At 40.9% G+C, this 16,457-nt stretch overlaps 1 protein-coding gene across 2 annotated transcripts in view; it reads right to left on the reverse strand.

The window, feature by feature from the left end:
- Positions 1 to 15,872, reverse strand: part of LOC133555107 (acid-sensing ion channel 1-like) — a 161,965-nt gene extending 146,093 nt beyond the window's left edge. For both annotated transcript variants that reach the window (XM_061904595.1, XM_061904594.1), the window contains exons 1-3: positions 15,540 to 15,872; positions 15,018 to 15,450; positions 1,170 to 1,365 (exon numbers count right to left, since the gene is read on the reverse strand). In XM_061904595.1, the coding sequence (XP_061760579.1) occupies positions 1,170 to 1,365; positions 15,018 to 15,379 (558 nt within the window). In that variant the 5' untranslated portion in view covers positions 15,380 to 15,450; positions 15,540 to 15,872. The remainder of the gene's footprint in view (positions 1 to 1,169; positions 1,366 to 15,017; positions 15,451 to 15,539) is intronic.
- Between the last annotated feature and the right edge of the window lie 585 nt (positions 15,873 to 16,457).

Consider the following 16,457-nt stretch of genomic DNA (forward strand, 5'->3'; position numbering starts at 1 on the left):
TACAATTATCATGAAATATATGATGATGGAGAGATGTTTTAATGCATTATAAATAATAAATAAACGTAAATAAAAGTCTGCTCACAACGGCGCAGATGGGAGGGCCTCCATTCCGCCCATAAAATCTGAGAAATAACCATTCAAAAAGTGCCAACAATACTCCATTTACATTTTGTGACTTGAATATTACCAAATTATAAGTATTATTAATATTATAGGCGCCAATACAGACTAACTATTTATAGCGGCGCCATGATCACTTCCGTTTGTCCTTATGTTTACATCATCGAGTCGTCTGCTGTTACCTCGCTTCCCTGTTTCTTGAAAGTTATCTGGACATCATAAATCATGTCTCTTACCTGGAAAGTAGATGGCTGAGGATGTAATCCGACAAGTTGGGACTCTTTGAAAGCCATTTAGGACCTGGAACTGGTGAGAAAGACACGAAAAGAGCTTGATCCCCCATTATGAGACATTCTTCACCTAAATTTGAATATTTGAACGTCCCAGCAATCGGCATCCAGATGACAACAGACCTAGCACAGTAAGTGATTTGCACAAGTACAACAAAATTTACGTTTGTTGGCTCACATAAAGTCTGCAGCGTGCAGAAATTAGTGATGAAGAAAAAAAAGTTGATGATATTAAGTTAATGCATCGTGTATGCTTAAAATGATCAAAATAGTTAAATATTAAATGTTATTATAATTGTGCTCATTACTACATTACATATATATTTACAGCATGTATATAAAACTCTAATGGAGGTGTTTGGATATTTTTTAGGGTCTCTATAGGCAGAAAAATGTTTGGATCCCATCGGCTCCATTGTCAACAGACTTTAAATTGCATTTATTTAATATTTAGAATGCATTAAAACAAAATAACATCCATCGTCATGTTTTTCAAAATGATTGTGAACGATAAACAAAGTTCCAAAAAAAGTGCTATTCCCCTTTAAGGGCTATATAAATAAACTTTGATTGATTGATTGATGTTCATGCAAAACACAAATGTCTCCTGCAGCCCGGTAATGCTGGCTCTCAGGAGGGTAACTGAAATTTGGTGCCAGCTCATGTGTAAATGTTTGCTGAAATAATGACAATTAAGTTCCTTGAGTGAATCAAGGACCACTGTGTTTAACTGGGTTTTGTCGAGTGCAAACTTACCACTTTGAAATCTTCAGCTCTGCACTCAGTGCCATGGAAGTGACAAGAGAGCAGCATGTCATTGATGTCATGGCCGGTGCGGTCGTAGAATTCCATCATGTTGAAAGGCCGCGGTTTGAAGTTGTGGAAGTCAGCTTTGACCTTCAAACTCTCCAGAACACTTTCTTCCACAAGATGCAAGTCTCGGATCTCATACCTGTGAAAAAGATGATGACTTTTATTATCACTACCTTGCGGTAAAATAGACAATCATTTAGAGATGGGAATATGAAATGTCTTTTTCTGGCATTTTTACAGATCAGAACTCTGGAAATAGTAAAGTTCAGATGAAGTAACAGTATGGAGCCATAAAACCCGTTTTTTTATTCACTGCTACTAAGACAACATATTTGATGTTCAAACTGATACTTTTTTTTTTTTTTGCAAATAATCATTAACTTTAGAATTTGATGCCAGCAACACATGACAAAGAAGTTGTCAGTAAATACTGATAAAGTTGAGGAATGCTCATCAAACACTTATTCGGAACATCCCACAGGTGTGCAGGCTAATTGGGAACAGGTGGGTGCCATGATTGGGTAGAAAAACAGCTTCCCAAAAAATGCTCAGTCTTTCACAAGAAAGGATGGGGCGAGGTACACCCCTTTGTCCACAACTGCATGAGCAAATAGTCAAACAGTTTAAGAATGTTTCTCAAAGTGCAATTGCAAGAAATTTAGGGATTTCAAAATCTACGCTCCATAATATCATCAAAAGGTTCAGAGAATCTGGAGAAATCACTTCACGTAAGCGGCATGGCCGGAAACCAACATTGAATGACCATGATCTTCGATCCCTCAGACGGCACTCTATCAAAAACAGACATCAATCTCTAAAGCAGTGGTTCTCAAATGGGGGTACGTGAGATTTTTTTTGATATTCTAAAAATAGCAAGAATTAAAAAATCCTTTATAAATATATTTATTGAACAACACTTCAACAAAATATGAATGTAAGTTCATAAACTGTGAAAAGAAATGCAACACTGCAATATTCAGTGTTGACAGCTAGATTTTTTGTTGAAAAATTCCATAAATATTGATGTTAAAGATAATTTTTTTTGTGAAGAAATGTATGGAATTAAGTTCATGAATCCAGATGGATCTCTATTACAATCCCCAAAGAGGGCACTTTCAGTTGATGATTACTTCTATGTGTAGAAATCTTTTTTTTATAATTGAATCACTTGTTTATTTTTCAACAAGTTTTTTGTTATTTTTATATCTTTTTTTCCAAATATTTCAAGAAAGACCACTACAAATGAGCAATATTTTGCACTGTTGCACAATTTATTAAATCAGAATCTGATGACATAGTGCTTTATTTTACTTCTTTATCTCTTTTTTTCAACCAAAAATGCTTTGCTCTGATTAGGGGGTACTTGAATTAAAAAAATGTTCACGGGGGTATATCCCTGAAAAAAGGTTGAGAACCACTGCTCTAAAGGATATCACCACATGGGCTCAGGAACACTTCAGAAAACCACTGTCACTAAATACAGTTCGTCGCTACTTCTGTAAGTGCAAGTTAAAGCTCTACTATGCAAAGCGAAAGCCATTTATCAACAACATCCAGAAACGCCGCCGGCTTCTCTGGCCCCGAGATCATCTAAAATGGACTGATGCATAGTGGAAAAGTGTTTTGTGGTCTGAAGAGTCCACAATTCAAATTGTTTTTGGAAATATTCAACATTGTGTCATCCGGACCAAAGAGGAAGCGAACTATCCAGACTGTTATCGACGCAAAGTTCAAAAGCCAGCATCTGTGATGATATGGGGGTGCATTATTGCCCAAAGGCATGGGAAACTTACTCATCTGTGAAGGCACCATTAATGCTGAAAGGTACATACAGGTTTTGGAACAACATATGCTGCCATCTAAGCGCCGTCTTTTTAATGGACGCCCCTGCTTATTTCAGCAAGACAATGCCAAGCCACATTCAGCATGTGTTACAACAGTGTGGGTTTATAAAAAAAGGAGTGCAGGATCTTTCCTGGCCCGCCTGCAGTCCAGACCTGTCTCCCATCGAAAATGTGTGGCGCATTATGAAGCGTAAAATTTGACAGCGGCGACCCCGGACTGTTGAACGACTGAAGTTCTACATAAAGCAAACATGGGAAAGAATTCCACTTTCAAAGCTTTGACAATTACTTTCCTCAGTTCCCAAACGTTTATTGAGTGTTGTTTAAAGAAAAGGTGATGTAACACAGTAGTGAACATGCCCTTTCCCAATTACTTTTGCACGTGTTGCAGCCATGAATTACTAAGTTAATTATTATTTGCAAAAAAAATAAAGTTTATGAGTTTGAAAATCAAATATCTTGTCTTTGTAATACATTCAATTAAATATGGGTTGAAAAGGATTTGCAAATCATTGTATTCCGTTTATATTTACACTCATATGGAACACTCATATTTACAACTCATATGGAAATGGGGTTTGTATATATATATATATATATATATATATATATATCCATCCATCCATCCATTTTCTACCGCTTATTCCCTTTCGGGGTCGCGGGGGGCGCTGGTGCCTATCTCAGCTACAATCGGGCGGAAGGCGGGGTACACCCTGGACAAGTCTATATATATATTTTCTATTGCTTATTCCCTTTTGGGGGCGCTGGCGTCTATCTCAGCTACAATCGAGCGGAAGGCGGCGTACACCCTGGACAAGTCGCCACATCATCGCAGGGCCAACACAGATAAACAGACACCATTCACACTCACATTCACACACTAGGGCCAATTTAGTGTTGCCAATCAACCTATCCCCAGGTGCATGTCTTTGGAGGTGGGAGGAAGCCGGAGTACCCGGAAGGAACCCATGCAGTCACGAGGAGAACATGCAAACTCCACACCACTACATCTATTCAGGTAGAAAAATGACATTTTACGTTACAAAACAGCTTTCATAATCAAACCATGATCACAACAGTCCACATTTTGTTATTAATGTACAAAATTGGTATCGAAACATGGCGTAGCTTCTCTCCTCCTAATGCAAGGGCTTTTACAGCAGAAATACAAATTCTGTAATTTTGCACACAAAAAAATTCCCTAGACACCTTTTTTTAAATTGTCATTAAAAAAGTGCTTGTCCATTTTGTGTTAAGCTATGTAAAGACGCATAATGTTTAAAAAAACATTTCATTAAGAGCAAAATAATAATTGTCCATATTTATGCATAAATACATAAATACACACACACACATAAATAAATACATATATACATATCCATCCATCCATTTTCTACCGCTTATTCCCTTTCGGGGTCGCGGGGGGCGCTGGCGCCTATCTCAGCTACAATCGGGCGGAAGGCAGGGTACACCCTGGACAAGTCGCCACCTCATCGCAGGGCCAACACAGATAGACAGACAACATTCACACTCACACATATATATATATATATATATATATATATATATATATATATATATATATATAAAATATTTCAACCTAAAAATGCATGGCAAATAAATCTAAATGTAAGGATATTTTAACAACAGTTTTCCCTTACATTAACCAATTTCCAAAAGTCACAGATCGAGTACATTCAGAGCATTGATTCAGATATTTGGCATCCAGTTAAATGTCTTGAATATTTGTCTTGAGCAGGTCATTAAACATAATAGTTCCACATTAAAAGGCCAGCAAGTAAACGCCCCATAGCTCCCTCAGCATTATGGGTAGTTCAAGGAAGTTTCCTTTCATCAAAGAGAGCTCAGAAAATTCTAGCCACTGCGTCTTGTTTCCAAGGGGAGCAAAATAGCTGTAAATGCATCAGCTGCAGATGCTTGCTGTGACCACGCTGTCTTCTATTAAAAAGAAGGTCACCATTCTAATGGACTCACCAAAGAACAGATTGCACTGATTTTATTCCCTCCCTCAAAATACTGAAATATTTTTCAGAATATGTCTCAAGAGCTGACAAACGTATGATGCGAAAAGGAAATGTAAACAATTATATTTTCAATGAAAACCATAAAAGGGAATCGCATTTTATTTGGAATTTTTTCCATCGTTCACAATCAATATAAAGGACATAATGACAAATGGATTTTTTTTGTGCATTCTAAATAATAAATACACGTAAATAAAAGTCAGCTAACAGCGGAACCAATGGCAGGGCCTCTGTTCCGCCCATACAATCTAATAAATAACCATTAGAAAAGTGTTAACAATACTCCATTTAGATTTTGTGACTTAAATATTAACCAAGAATTTGTGACGAGTTCGGGGCATCGTGATGCGGGTGCGTTCTCTCTTGATGCAGATCCGGCTCGGACACCGCTAAGGTAAGAAATACTGATTTATTTAAACAGAAAACAGACCAAGAAACAGAAAACTTGCACTAGGCACAAAAGGCAAAACAAATACTACTAGCATGGGAGCTAGAGGAAAACAAAGGCATATCGCGAAAGCTAGCAAGTACAGAATACAGAAACTGAGTCGTCACTTGTTGCTTATAACACAAACTGCGTGTAACACAAAACTAAGAGGCGAGAACGAGAGAACAAAGAAGGCAGGCTTAAATACAGGCAGTGATTAACAAACACAGGTGCGCGTTAGGAGCAAGTGACAGGTGAAAACAATACGCAAAGTCGGAGGGGTGTGGCCACGGGTGCGGTGACCGCCAGTGTGTCTGAGGGAAGCCACGTTTCTCGACGAGGCGAAGCGAAGGCAGCCGTTGGGGCCGGGCTGAGATTTTTTTTTTTCCCCTCCTCCACGGTTGAAGCATCCCACGTTAGGGGGCGGCCGGTCGGAGGAGGCAAGAGAGTCCGTCTTTGACAGGTGCACGAGGAACGACGCAAGCTCTCCGCTCATGTCTACGGTAAGAGCCAACTTATTACCACCATTTTCTCACCGGAACCTGCCGGTTGACATGTGGTAGGGAACCATGTTCGCTTGTCCGCTTTGTTCCATGGTAAAGCTTCACCGTCATCTTTCGGGAATGTAAACAAGGAAACACCGGCTGTGTTTGTGTTGCTAAAGGCGGCCGCAATACACCGCTTCCCACCTACATCTTTCTTCTTTGACGTCTCCATTATTAATTGAACAAATTGCAAAATATTCAGCAACACAGATGTCCAGAATACTGTGTAATTATGCGATTAAAGCAGACGCTTTATAGCTGGGATCGGGGGTGGAATAAAATGTCTGCTACAATCCGTGATGTCACGCGCACACGCCATCATACGCGTCATCATACCGCGACGTTTTCAACAGGATACTTCGCGCGAAATTTAAAATTGCAATTTAGTAAACTAAAAAGGCCGTATTGGCATGTGTTGCAATGTTAAGATTTCATCATTGATACATAAACTATCAAACTGCGTGGTTGGTAGTAGTGGGTTTCACCTGAGATGTCAACAGCCCATCATAAATACCATGACAAGAGATATTTCTCAGACCAGTGACTAGAAACATTAAAGTGAGAATGTTTTCAAATGGATTTGAATACCAAAAGTGTTTTCATTTTGGCCGTGGGTGACAACTACTAAGTAACATTGAGCCACCTCACTACCTTTCAAACAGAGACAGCATACTGAGAAATAATCTACAGACTGGACTACTTATATTGAATGCAGACTGAAGGAAATTCTGATTATTTGCTTTGATTTTTAACTTGACTGACAAAATGTTATTTCTTCCAGGGCAATGTGTGGTGATGACAAGACACATTTAGATCTTCAAAGATTAGTGATAAAGGTTGGCTGCAAAGCCACCTAGTGAAGTTACCAGAGGCGCTGAATGCTGATGGCATTTCTCCAATGACAGCTCACCAAAGACTGACATCATCTCCCAGCTCCCAGCTGTGTCTCTTCTTCATTTCTCTAACCTTCACATAAACTGTGCTACACACTGGTAGCAGTCACTATACTTACAGTATTTTCCAGACCATAGGGCGCACCGGATTATAAGGCGCACTGCCGATGAGCCGGTGTAGTCAGGTGTATTTTCATATAAAAGGCGCATTAAAGGGGGTCATATTACTTCCAAAGACATGTACCTGGGGATAGGTTGATTGGCAACACTAAATTGACCCTAGTGTGTGAATGTGAGTGTGAATGTGGTCTGTCTATCTGTGTTGTCCCTGCGATGAGGTGGCGATTTGTCCAGGGTGTACCCCGCCTTCCGCCCGATTGTAGCTGAGATAGGCGCCAGCGCCCCCCGCGACCCCAAAAGGGAATAAGCGGTAGAAAATGGATGGATGGATATTATTTTTATTTTTTTTTCTAAATTGAAAACCCTATCTTGTGGTCTACATGACATGTAATGGTTCGTTGGTCAAACTGTTGCATAAATTATGTTTTACAGACCATCTTCAGGTCGCTTTCTGACAGTCGCTTCAGGATGCGCCATTTTGCAGGCGGTCTTATTTATGTGGCTCACCCTCAGCAGCGTCTTTTCTCCGTCGTCTTTCTTGTAGCGGTGTAGCGTGCAAGGACAGGAGTGGAAGAAGTGTCAAAAGATGGAGCTAACTGTTTTAATGACATTCAGACTTTACTTAATCAATAACGGATCAGCTGCTCCTCATCCGTGGCTCACTAGTGCAATACCAACGCCGGAAATGTGTCCCTTGAAAAACCATCCGACCGTAACTTTCTAATAACTTAAGTTCCTTGGGTGAATTATGTAAACTCACTATGCCGGTATGTTTTAGCGTTTTCATAGCGAGTTTACAGACATATATAAGTAAGAACTTAACACTACTTTATATTAGAAATGGCAACAGCGGAGGATGAATGTCACATAACAAGAAGGTAAAGAAAAAGAAGAAGCTTATGGACTATGGTGTCAACACTATAATGTCCACACAGACTACAATAATGGGCGCGCGCAAATTATCAGGACTTATGCAACTCCAAAATACAGATCAGCAGGTAAGAGAAGGTAAGAAAAGTTGCTTTTGCATAATATTGCGAAACAAAACGCCAGATGATATGTCTTACCTTATACACACACTATAATAATACTAATAGTACATTAAAGCACAGTACAATCCATCAAGCGGTGCAACTTCATAGCTTACCAAAGTCGTACTAAAACATTTTGATAGATTTTTGAGCGCGATGTGTTATGTTCTATATTTTCAACGGAACATATACAATTTTGGTGTTGTTTACTTGAGTCATATTTCAGTCTACTCGTATCTCTTATGTGACCGGCGTCATATTGCAATCTACACGTATATCTTATGTGTCACTGCCATCTTCTGGCATCATTTTGCAATCTACACGTATCTCTTATGTGTGACTGCCATCTAATGGTCACACTTATCATTTCACCATGTACCAAATAAAATAGCTTTGAGGTCGGTAAGCACAACCAAAATTATTCCGTACATTAGGCGCACCTGGTTATAAGGCGCACTGTTGAGTTTTGAGAAAATGAAAGAATCTCAAGTGCGTTTTATAGTCCGAAAACTACAATACTCTGTAAACAATAGGGGTGTAACGGTACGTGTATTTGTATCGAACTGTTTCGGTACGGGGGTTTCGCTTTGGCACGCGGGCTTACCGAACAAGTTCGGAAGCAGAAGTCTTCACAAGCTGCTCTGCTTTCTGCCTCTGTCTCTGCCTCATTGCCCCGCCCACACAACCATCTGATTGGTTACATACAAAGCCAATCAGCAGTACGTATTCAGAGCGATGTAACAGCCAATCAGCAGTGCGTATTCAGACTTCAGAGCGATGTAATCAATGCTTTAGCGTCGAGCAGATATTCGTCTAGCAGGGGAGCAGCGGACTCTACCCAAATTATACTCAACACTTCCCAGTCACAACTATTACAAACATCACTATGAGCCCGTTGACCTTCTAGAAACTTAAACTGCAGCTCAGCTCGCTCACAGTATAGGCTTGAGATGAAGGCTAATTAGCTTTTAGCGTAACATTAGCTCATTTTTCTGTGTGTGTGTGAGTGTGTGTGTGCGTGTGTGTGCGTGCGTACGTGTGCGTGTTTTAGGGCCAGCAAAGCCCTGTCTGTCTGTTATTTCATTGAACTCCATTGTGTTTAGGGATGAATAGTCTCTCCTATTGCAATTGTACTATTTTTCAGCTATAGTTACATGAATCATTAGTAATGTAGCAGCCTAGTTTTGAATAGCAGGGTCCCTGCTATCACATGTTGATAAAAATACAACATTTACATAATAAAAGTCAACTACAGGCTTCCCAAATGCTGTAATAAATTAAGCATGATGAGTTGACATCAAACAGTTTCAATGGAAACTGTTTAATGTTAAACTTTTTATATGTAGAAGAAAGGTTTTTTCCTTTTATTTAATCAAAGCAACGACTTGAGGCAGTTTAATGTGGATTAACGTGGGCAGAATTATTACAGTTTTCCCAATGTTAAAAGGATAAAACCATTGTTTACAAATTTGGTAAATACATAACCAAAATATTTATATTTTGTTGATTTCTTACTGTACCGAAAATGATCCGAACCGTGACCTCTAAACCAAGGTACGTACCGAACCAAAATTTTTGTGTACCGTTACACCCCTAGTAAACAACCACGCTCAATTATCACAATCCTTTTTACGGTGGCTTACAAAAGTAGCCATATTTTGTCACATTACAACCACAAACATAAATATATTGTATTGGAATTTTATGTGCTGTGATGAGGTGGCGACTTGTCCAGGGTGTACCCCGCCTTCCGCCCGATTGTAGCTGAGATAGGCGCCAGCGCCCCCCGCGACCCCACAAGGGAATAAGCGGTAGAAAATGGATGGATGGATGGAATTTTATGTGAAAGATCAACAGAAAGTGGTATACTATCGTGAAGTTGAAATACAATTATACAGGATTTATTTTTATTTTTTTCTCCAACAAATAAAGTGAAAATTGCTATGTCCAGGGCCTGATTTACTAAGATCCAAATTCCACGCGCTAAACAGCGTGTGCAATCTCAAAAATAACGTGTACCATTAGTGGGGGTGTTGCGTATGATCTACTAAGACTGTGTACAATGGAAAAGTGGCGCAGACCGTCTTATTTAAATGAGGATTTCAGTAAATCAGGCCCTTACTGTATAATAGTACACAAGTATGATGTATTTAAATATATTTGATAAGAGTTTTTTCTTACTATTATATGTCTGCACTGATTGGGAGAATTTTGATTGGCTTATATATATGGATGTTTGTAGCACATTAGTCCCATTGTGCTAAATGACAACTGTCAACTATCAAATGCTCACCATTCTGCTTAACAGTACTGTGCCATGTGATGATGAATATAATCACTTGCAATGTACATGCTGTAGTGCAGTGTTTTTCAACCACACCTAGTGTACCGTGAGATACAGTCTGGTGTGCCGTGGGAGATTATGTAGTTTCACCTAATTGGGTTAAAAACATTTTTTGCAAACCAGTTATTATAATTTGCAAATAATGTGCTGTTGTTGAGTGTCTGTGCTGTCTAGAGATCGGCAGAGTAACTATGTAATACTCTTTCATATTAGTAGGTGGCAGCAGGTAGGTAATTGCTTTGTAGATGTCAGGTTTGTCATGGTTTGTCGTGATCACAATATGCAGACGACAGCGGGAGGCAGTATGCAGGTATAAAGGTGTCTAATGCTTAAACATAAAATAACAAAAGGCGAGTGCCGCTAAGAAAAGGCATTGAAGCATTGGGATGGCTATGCAAAACGAAACTAAAACTGAAATTGCTGCAAAGTAAACAAAAACACAATGCTGGACGACAGCAAAGACTTACAGCGCGTGGAGCAGATGGCATCCCCAAAGTACATCCGAACATGACATGACAACCAACAATGTCCACACAAAGGAGGATAGCAACAACTTTAATAGTCTTGATATCTGAACGACAGCAAAAACTTACAGCGCGTGGAGCAGACGGCATCCACAAAGTACATCCGAACATGACATGACAACCAACAATGTCCACACAAAGGAGGATAGCAACAACTTTAATAGTCTTGATATCTGAACGACAGCAAAGACTTACAGCGCGTGGAGCAGACGGCATCCACAAAGTACATCCGAACATGACATGACAACCAACAATGTCCACACAAAGGATAGCAACAACTTAAATAGTCTTGATTGCTGGCAGAGGGGTTAGTGTGTCTGCCTCACAATACAAAGGTCCTGAGCAGTCCTGAGTTCAATCCCAGGCTCGGTATCTTTCTGTGTGGAGTTTGGATGTTCTCCCTGTGACTATGTGGGTCCCCTCCGGGTACTCCGGCTTCCTCCCACCTCCAAAGACATGCACCTGGGGATAGGTTGACTGGCAACACTAAATTGGCCCTAGTGTGTGAATGTGAGTGTGAATGTTGTCTGTCTATCTGTGTTGGCCCTGCGATGAGGTGGCGACTTATCCAGGGTGTACCCCGCCTTCCGCCCGATTGTAGCTGAGATAGGCTCCAGCGGAGGAAATAAGTGGTAGAAAATGGATGGATGGATGGATGGACGCTAAAACCAAGTAGATGTGTGAAGTATCGGTCAAAGGAAGACATGAAACTGCTACAGGAAAATACCAAAAAAAGAGAAAAAGACACCAAAATAAGAGCTCAAGACAAGAACTAAAACACTACACACAGGAAAACAGCAAAAAAACTCCAAATAAGTCAGGGCGTGATGTGGCAGGTCGTAACAGTACAGAAAAGGTATTGTAACACAGTACCTTTGACATAAGAGCTATATTGATGCATGGTGGGTTATAGTTTAAATTCATTGGGGACGGCGTGGCGCAGTGGAATAGTGGCCGTGCGCAACCCGAGGGTCCCTGGTTCAATCCCCACCTAGTACCAACCTCGTCACGTCCGTTGTGTCCTGAGCAAGACACTTCACCCTTGCTCCTGATGGGTGCTAGTTAGCGCTTTGCATGGCAGCTCCCTCCATCAGTGTGTGGATGTGTGTGTGAATGGGTAAATGTGGAAGTAGTGTCAAAGCGCTTTGAGTACCTTGAAGGTAGAAAAGCACTATACAAATACAACCCATTATATCCAACAATTGCGACAACGACTTTTTACTCTCAACTGAGTTTCGTTTTTTTAATGATTTTTGCTGGTGGTGTACCCCCGGATTTTTTCAACGCAAAAAATGTGCCTTGGTTAAAAAAGATTGTAAAATACTGCTGCAGTGTACTAGATAGACAGTACTTTATTGATTCCTTCAGGAGAGTTCCTTCCGGAAAATTAAACTATCAAAAGTTCTGCCAGCAGTATTATATACACATTAGTATAGAGCAGGGGTCGGCGACCCGCGGCTAAACTCTGGAGCTTTTTACAAAATGTATGAAAAATGGAAAAAAATTAGGGGAAAAAAATATATTTTGTGTTTTAATGTGGTTTCTGCAGGAGGACAAACATGACACAAACCTCACTAATTGCTATAAAGCACACTGTTTATATTAAACATGCTTCACTGATTCGAGTATTTGGCGAGCGGCGTTTTGTCCTACTAATTTTGGCGGTCCTTAAACTCACCATAGTTTGTTTACATGTACAACTTTTGCTGACTTTCTAGGACGTGTTTTATGCCACTTTTTTTTCTGTCTTATTTTGTCCACCAAACTTTTAACGTTGTGCGTGAATGCACAAAATTGAGTATTGCTGATGTTATTGACTTGTGTGGAGTGCTAATCAGACATACAAACTCCGTTTCCATATGCGTTGGGATATTGTGTTAGATGTAAATATAAACGCAATACAATAATTTGCAAATCATTTTCAACCCATATTCAGTTGAATATGCTACAAAGACAACATATTTGATGTTCAAACTGATAAACTTTTTTTTTTTTGCAAATAATCATTAACTTTAGAATTTAATGCCAGCAACACGTGACAAAAAAGTTGGGAAAGGTGGCAATAAATACTGATAATGTTGAAAAATACTCATCAAACACTTATTTGGAACATCCCACAGGTGTGCAGGCTAATTGGGAACAGGTGGGTGCCATGATTGGGTAAAAAAGCACCTTCCATGAAGTGCTAAGTAATTCACAAACAAGGATGGAGCGAGGGTCACCAATTTGTAAGCAAATTGTCGAACAGTTTTAGAACAACATTTCTCAACGAGCTATTGCAAAGAATTTAGGGATTTTACCATCTACGGTCTGTAAAATATCTGTAAAAAGCGACATCAGTGTGTAAAGGATATCACCACATGGGCTCAGGAACACTTCATAAAACCACTGTCAGTAGCTACAGTTGGCTGCTACCTCTGTAAGTGCAAGTTAAAACTCTGTTATGCAAAGCAAAACCCGTTTATTATTTAAGAAAAGGTGATGTAACACAGTGATGAACATGCCCTTTCCCAACTACTTTGGCACATGTTGCAGCCTTGAGCACATCAGCCCTATATTAGCGTCCTTTCACTGGCTCCCTGTGCGTTATCGAATCAATTTTAAACTCCTTCTATTTGTTTTTAAATGTCTAAACAACCCTGCGCCAACATATCTCTCCGACCTCCTTCAGCCTTACTGCCCCACCCAATCCTTAAGATCAGCTGCTACTTTTTATGTTTTATTTATTTATTTTTTATCACGTTCTGTTTGTGTTGTGTTGATTGCTCGGTTTTCGTATTATCTTTTAACCTGCCCGTTGTACAGCACTTTGGCTACCCCTGTGGTAAATTTTAAATGTGCTTTATAAATAAAGTTGATTTGATTTGATTTGATTTATCAACAACACCAAGGAACGCCGCCGGCTTGGCTGGGCCCGAGCTTATCTAAGAGGGACTGATGCAAAATGGTAAAGGGTTCTGTGGTCTGTCGGTGGGGGGATGGGGGGGGGGGGGGGGGGGATGCCCACATATGTGGTCCTCTCCAAGGTTCTCATAGTCATCATTGTCACCGACGTCCCACTGGGTGTGAGTTTTCCTTGTGCTTATGTGGGTTCTTTTTGTGCAGCCCTTTGAGACACTTGTGATTTGGGGCTATATAAATAAACATTGATTAATTGATTGATTGATTGATTGATGGGCTTCACGGTGGAAGAGGGGTTAGTGCGTCTGCCTCACAATACGAAGGTTCTGCAGTCCTGGGTTCAATCCCAGGCTCAGGATCTTTCTGTGTGGAGTTTGCTTGTCCTCCCCGTGAATGCATGGGTTCTCTCCGGGTACTCCGGCTTCCTCCCACTTCTAAAGACATGCACCTGGGGATAGGTTGATTGGCAACACTAAATTGGCCCTAGTGTGTGAATGTGAGTGTGAATGTTGTCTGTCTATCTGTGTTGGCCCTGCGATGAGGTGGCGACTTGTCCAGGGTGTACCACGCCTTCCGCCCGATTGGGAATAAGCTGTACAAAATGGATGGATGGATGATTGATTGATTGTATTCCACTTTTAAAGCTTCAACAATTAGTTTCCTCAGTTCCCAAATGTTTATTGAGTGTTGTTCAAAGAAAAGGTGATGTAACACAGTAGTGAACATGCCCTTTCCCATCTACTTTGGCACATGTTGAAGCCGTGAAATTTTAAGTTAATTATTATTTGCAAAAAAAATAAAGTTTATGAGTTTGAACATCAAATATCGTGTCTTTGTAGTGCATTCAATTGAATATGGGTTGAAAAGGATTTGCAAATCATTGTATTCTGTTTATATTTACATCTAACACGATTTCCCAACTCAGATGGAAACGGTGTTTGTAGTTTCCTTTAAGTCCTCTTAATTCAATTTATATCTCATGACACACTATCTGTATGTAATAGGGGTTTAAATTTTGTGGCTCCAGCCAGATTAGTTTGTGTATTTTTGGTCCAATATATATGGCTCTTTCAATTTCGGGATGCCGACCCCTGGTATGGAAGTATGTGTGTCTTACCTGTGGTTGAGCAGCGCCAGCAGCTCCCCTGCGTGATACAAGTCATTGCGCGTCACTCGACTGAAGCGGAAAGCGTTCAGGTTGCAGAAAGTGACCGCGGGAAAGGTCATGATCGGGGTCGTGACCTCATCCAGTTTGGTGACGTGCGGGTACTCCAGGTAGAAATGGATCCTGTCCACGCACATGAACACCAGCACGGCCATGGAGGCGAAGAAGAAGACGAGCCACAGGAAGCGTCGGAAGCAGAAGCGCTCGTAGGTGAAAATGTGCGAGATTCCGTGCAAGGTGGACCTGTGCGCGAAAACTTCAATGGGCGCCGGCTGGTCTGCGTCCACGTCTTCTCTGTCCACCTGCAGGTCCATCGTCACGGTGCGGATGTTGGCTGGTCCTTCAATATCCACGCATGTGTTCACCTGTGGCGTCAGCGGTCCACCTGCGAAGACGCACACACAAAAACACGCGATGAGTTATCGTCATCCCCACACACACACGGAAAACTTCAAATCAACCGAAAAAAGCTACCGAGTTTTGCATTTAGCTGCAGAAGATGGTCCGTTGACGCAGCTCGACATTGTGGTTAAAGGAATTAAAAAACAATAAACAAGGCTTGACTTTTGTGTTCCATCAGCCTGCAAATTTGCTGCTCGATTAGAAATCCACTGGCGCGGGAATGATGTTTGCACGCCAGCAGGAGACGCAAAAGAAGAGGGAGATTTATCCTTTCCGACAATTCAGGTTATTTCAAATTAACAATGGGGCTCAATTTCTATAAAAAAATATTCCACTGTCGACCTCTTCTAATATGGACGTGCAGGAGTCGTGCAGACCTTGTTGTGGTCGATGCATGCTCAGTCTTGTGTGTGTGTGTGTGTGTGTGTGTGTGAGTGTGTGTTCTTGTATTTCTACCCTTCTTGAGACATCAAAAAGGAAAAGTACCTTCCATCAGTGGTCCCCAACCACCGGGCCGTGGCCCGATTGGTACCAGGTCGCAGAATAATTTTTTATTCATTTTTATAAAAAAAAAAATATATATATATATATCCATCCATCCATTTTCTACCGCTTATTCCCATATATATCCATCCATCCATTTTCTACCGGTTATTCCCTTTCGGGGTCGCGGGGAGCGCTGGCGCCTATCTCAGCTACAATCGGGCGGAAGGCAGGGTACACCCTGGACAAGTCGCCACCTCATCGCAGGGCCAACACAGATAGACAGACAACATTCACACACTAGGGCCAATTTTTAGTGTTGCCAATCAACCTATCCCCAGGTGCATGTCTTTGGAAGTGGGAGGAAGCCGGAGTACCCGGAGGGAACCCACGCTTTCACGGGGAGAACATGCAAACTCCACACAGAAAGATCCCGAGCCTGGATTTGAACCCAGGACTGCAGGAACTTCGTATTGTGAGGCAGACGCACTAACCCCTCTGCCACCG

The sequence above is a fragment of the Nerophis ophidion genome, linkage group LG06 (assembly GCF_033978795.1).
Source record: "Nerophis ophidion isolate RoL-2023_Sa linkage group LG06, RoL_Noph_v1.0, whole genome shotgun sequence".
In the NCBI taxonomy this organism is placed as follows: Eukaryota; Metazoa; Chordata; class Actinopteri; order Syngnathiformes; family Syngnathidae; genus Nerophis; species Nerophis ophidion.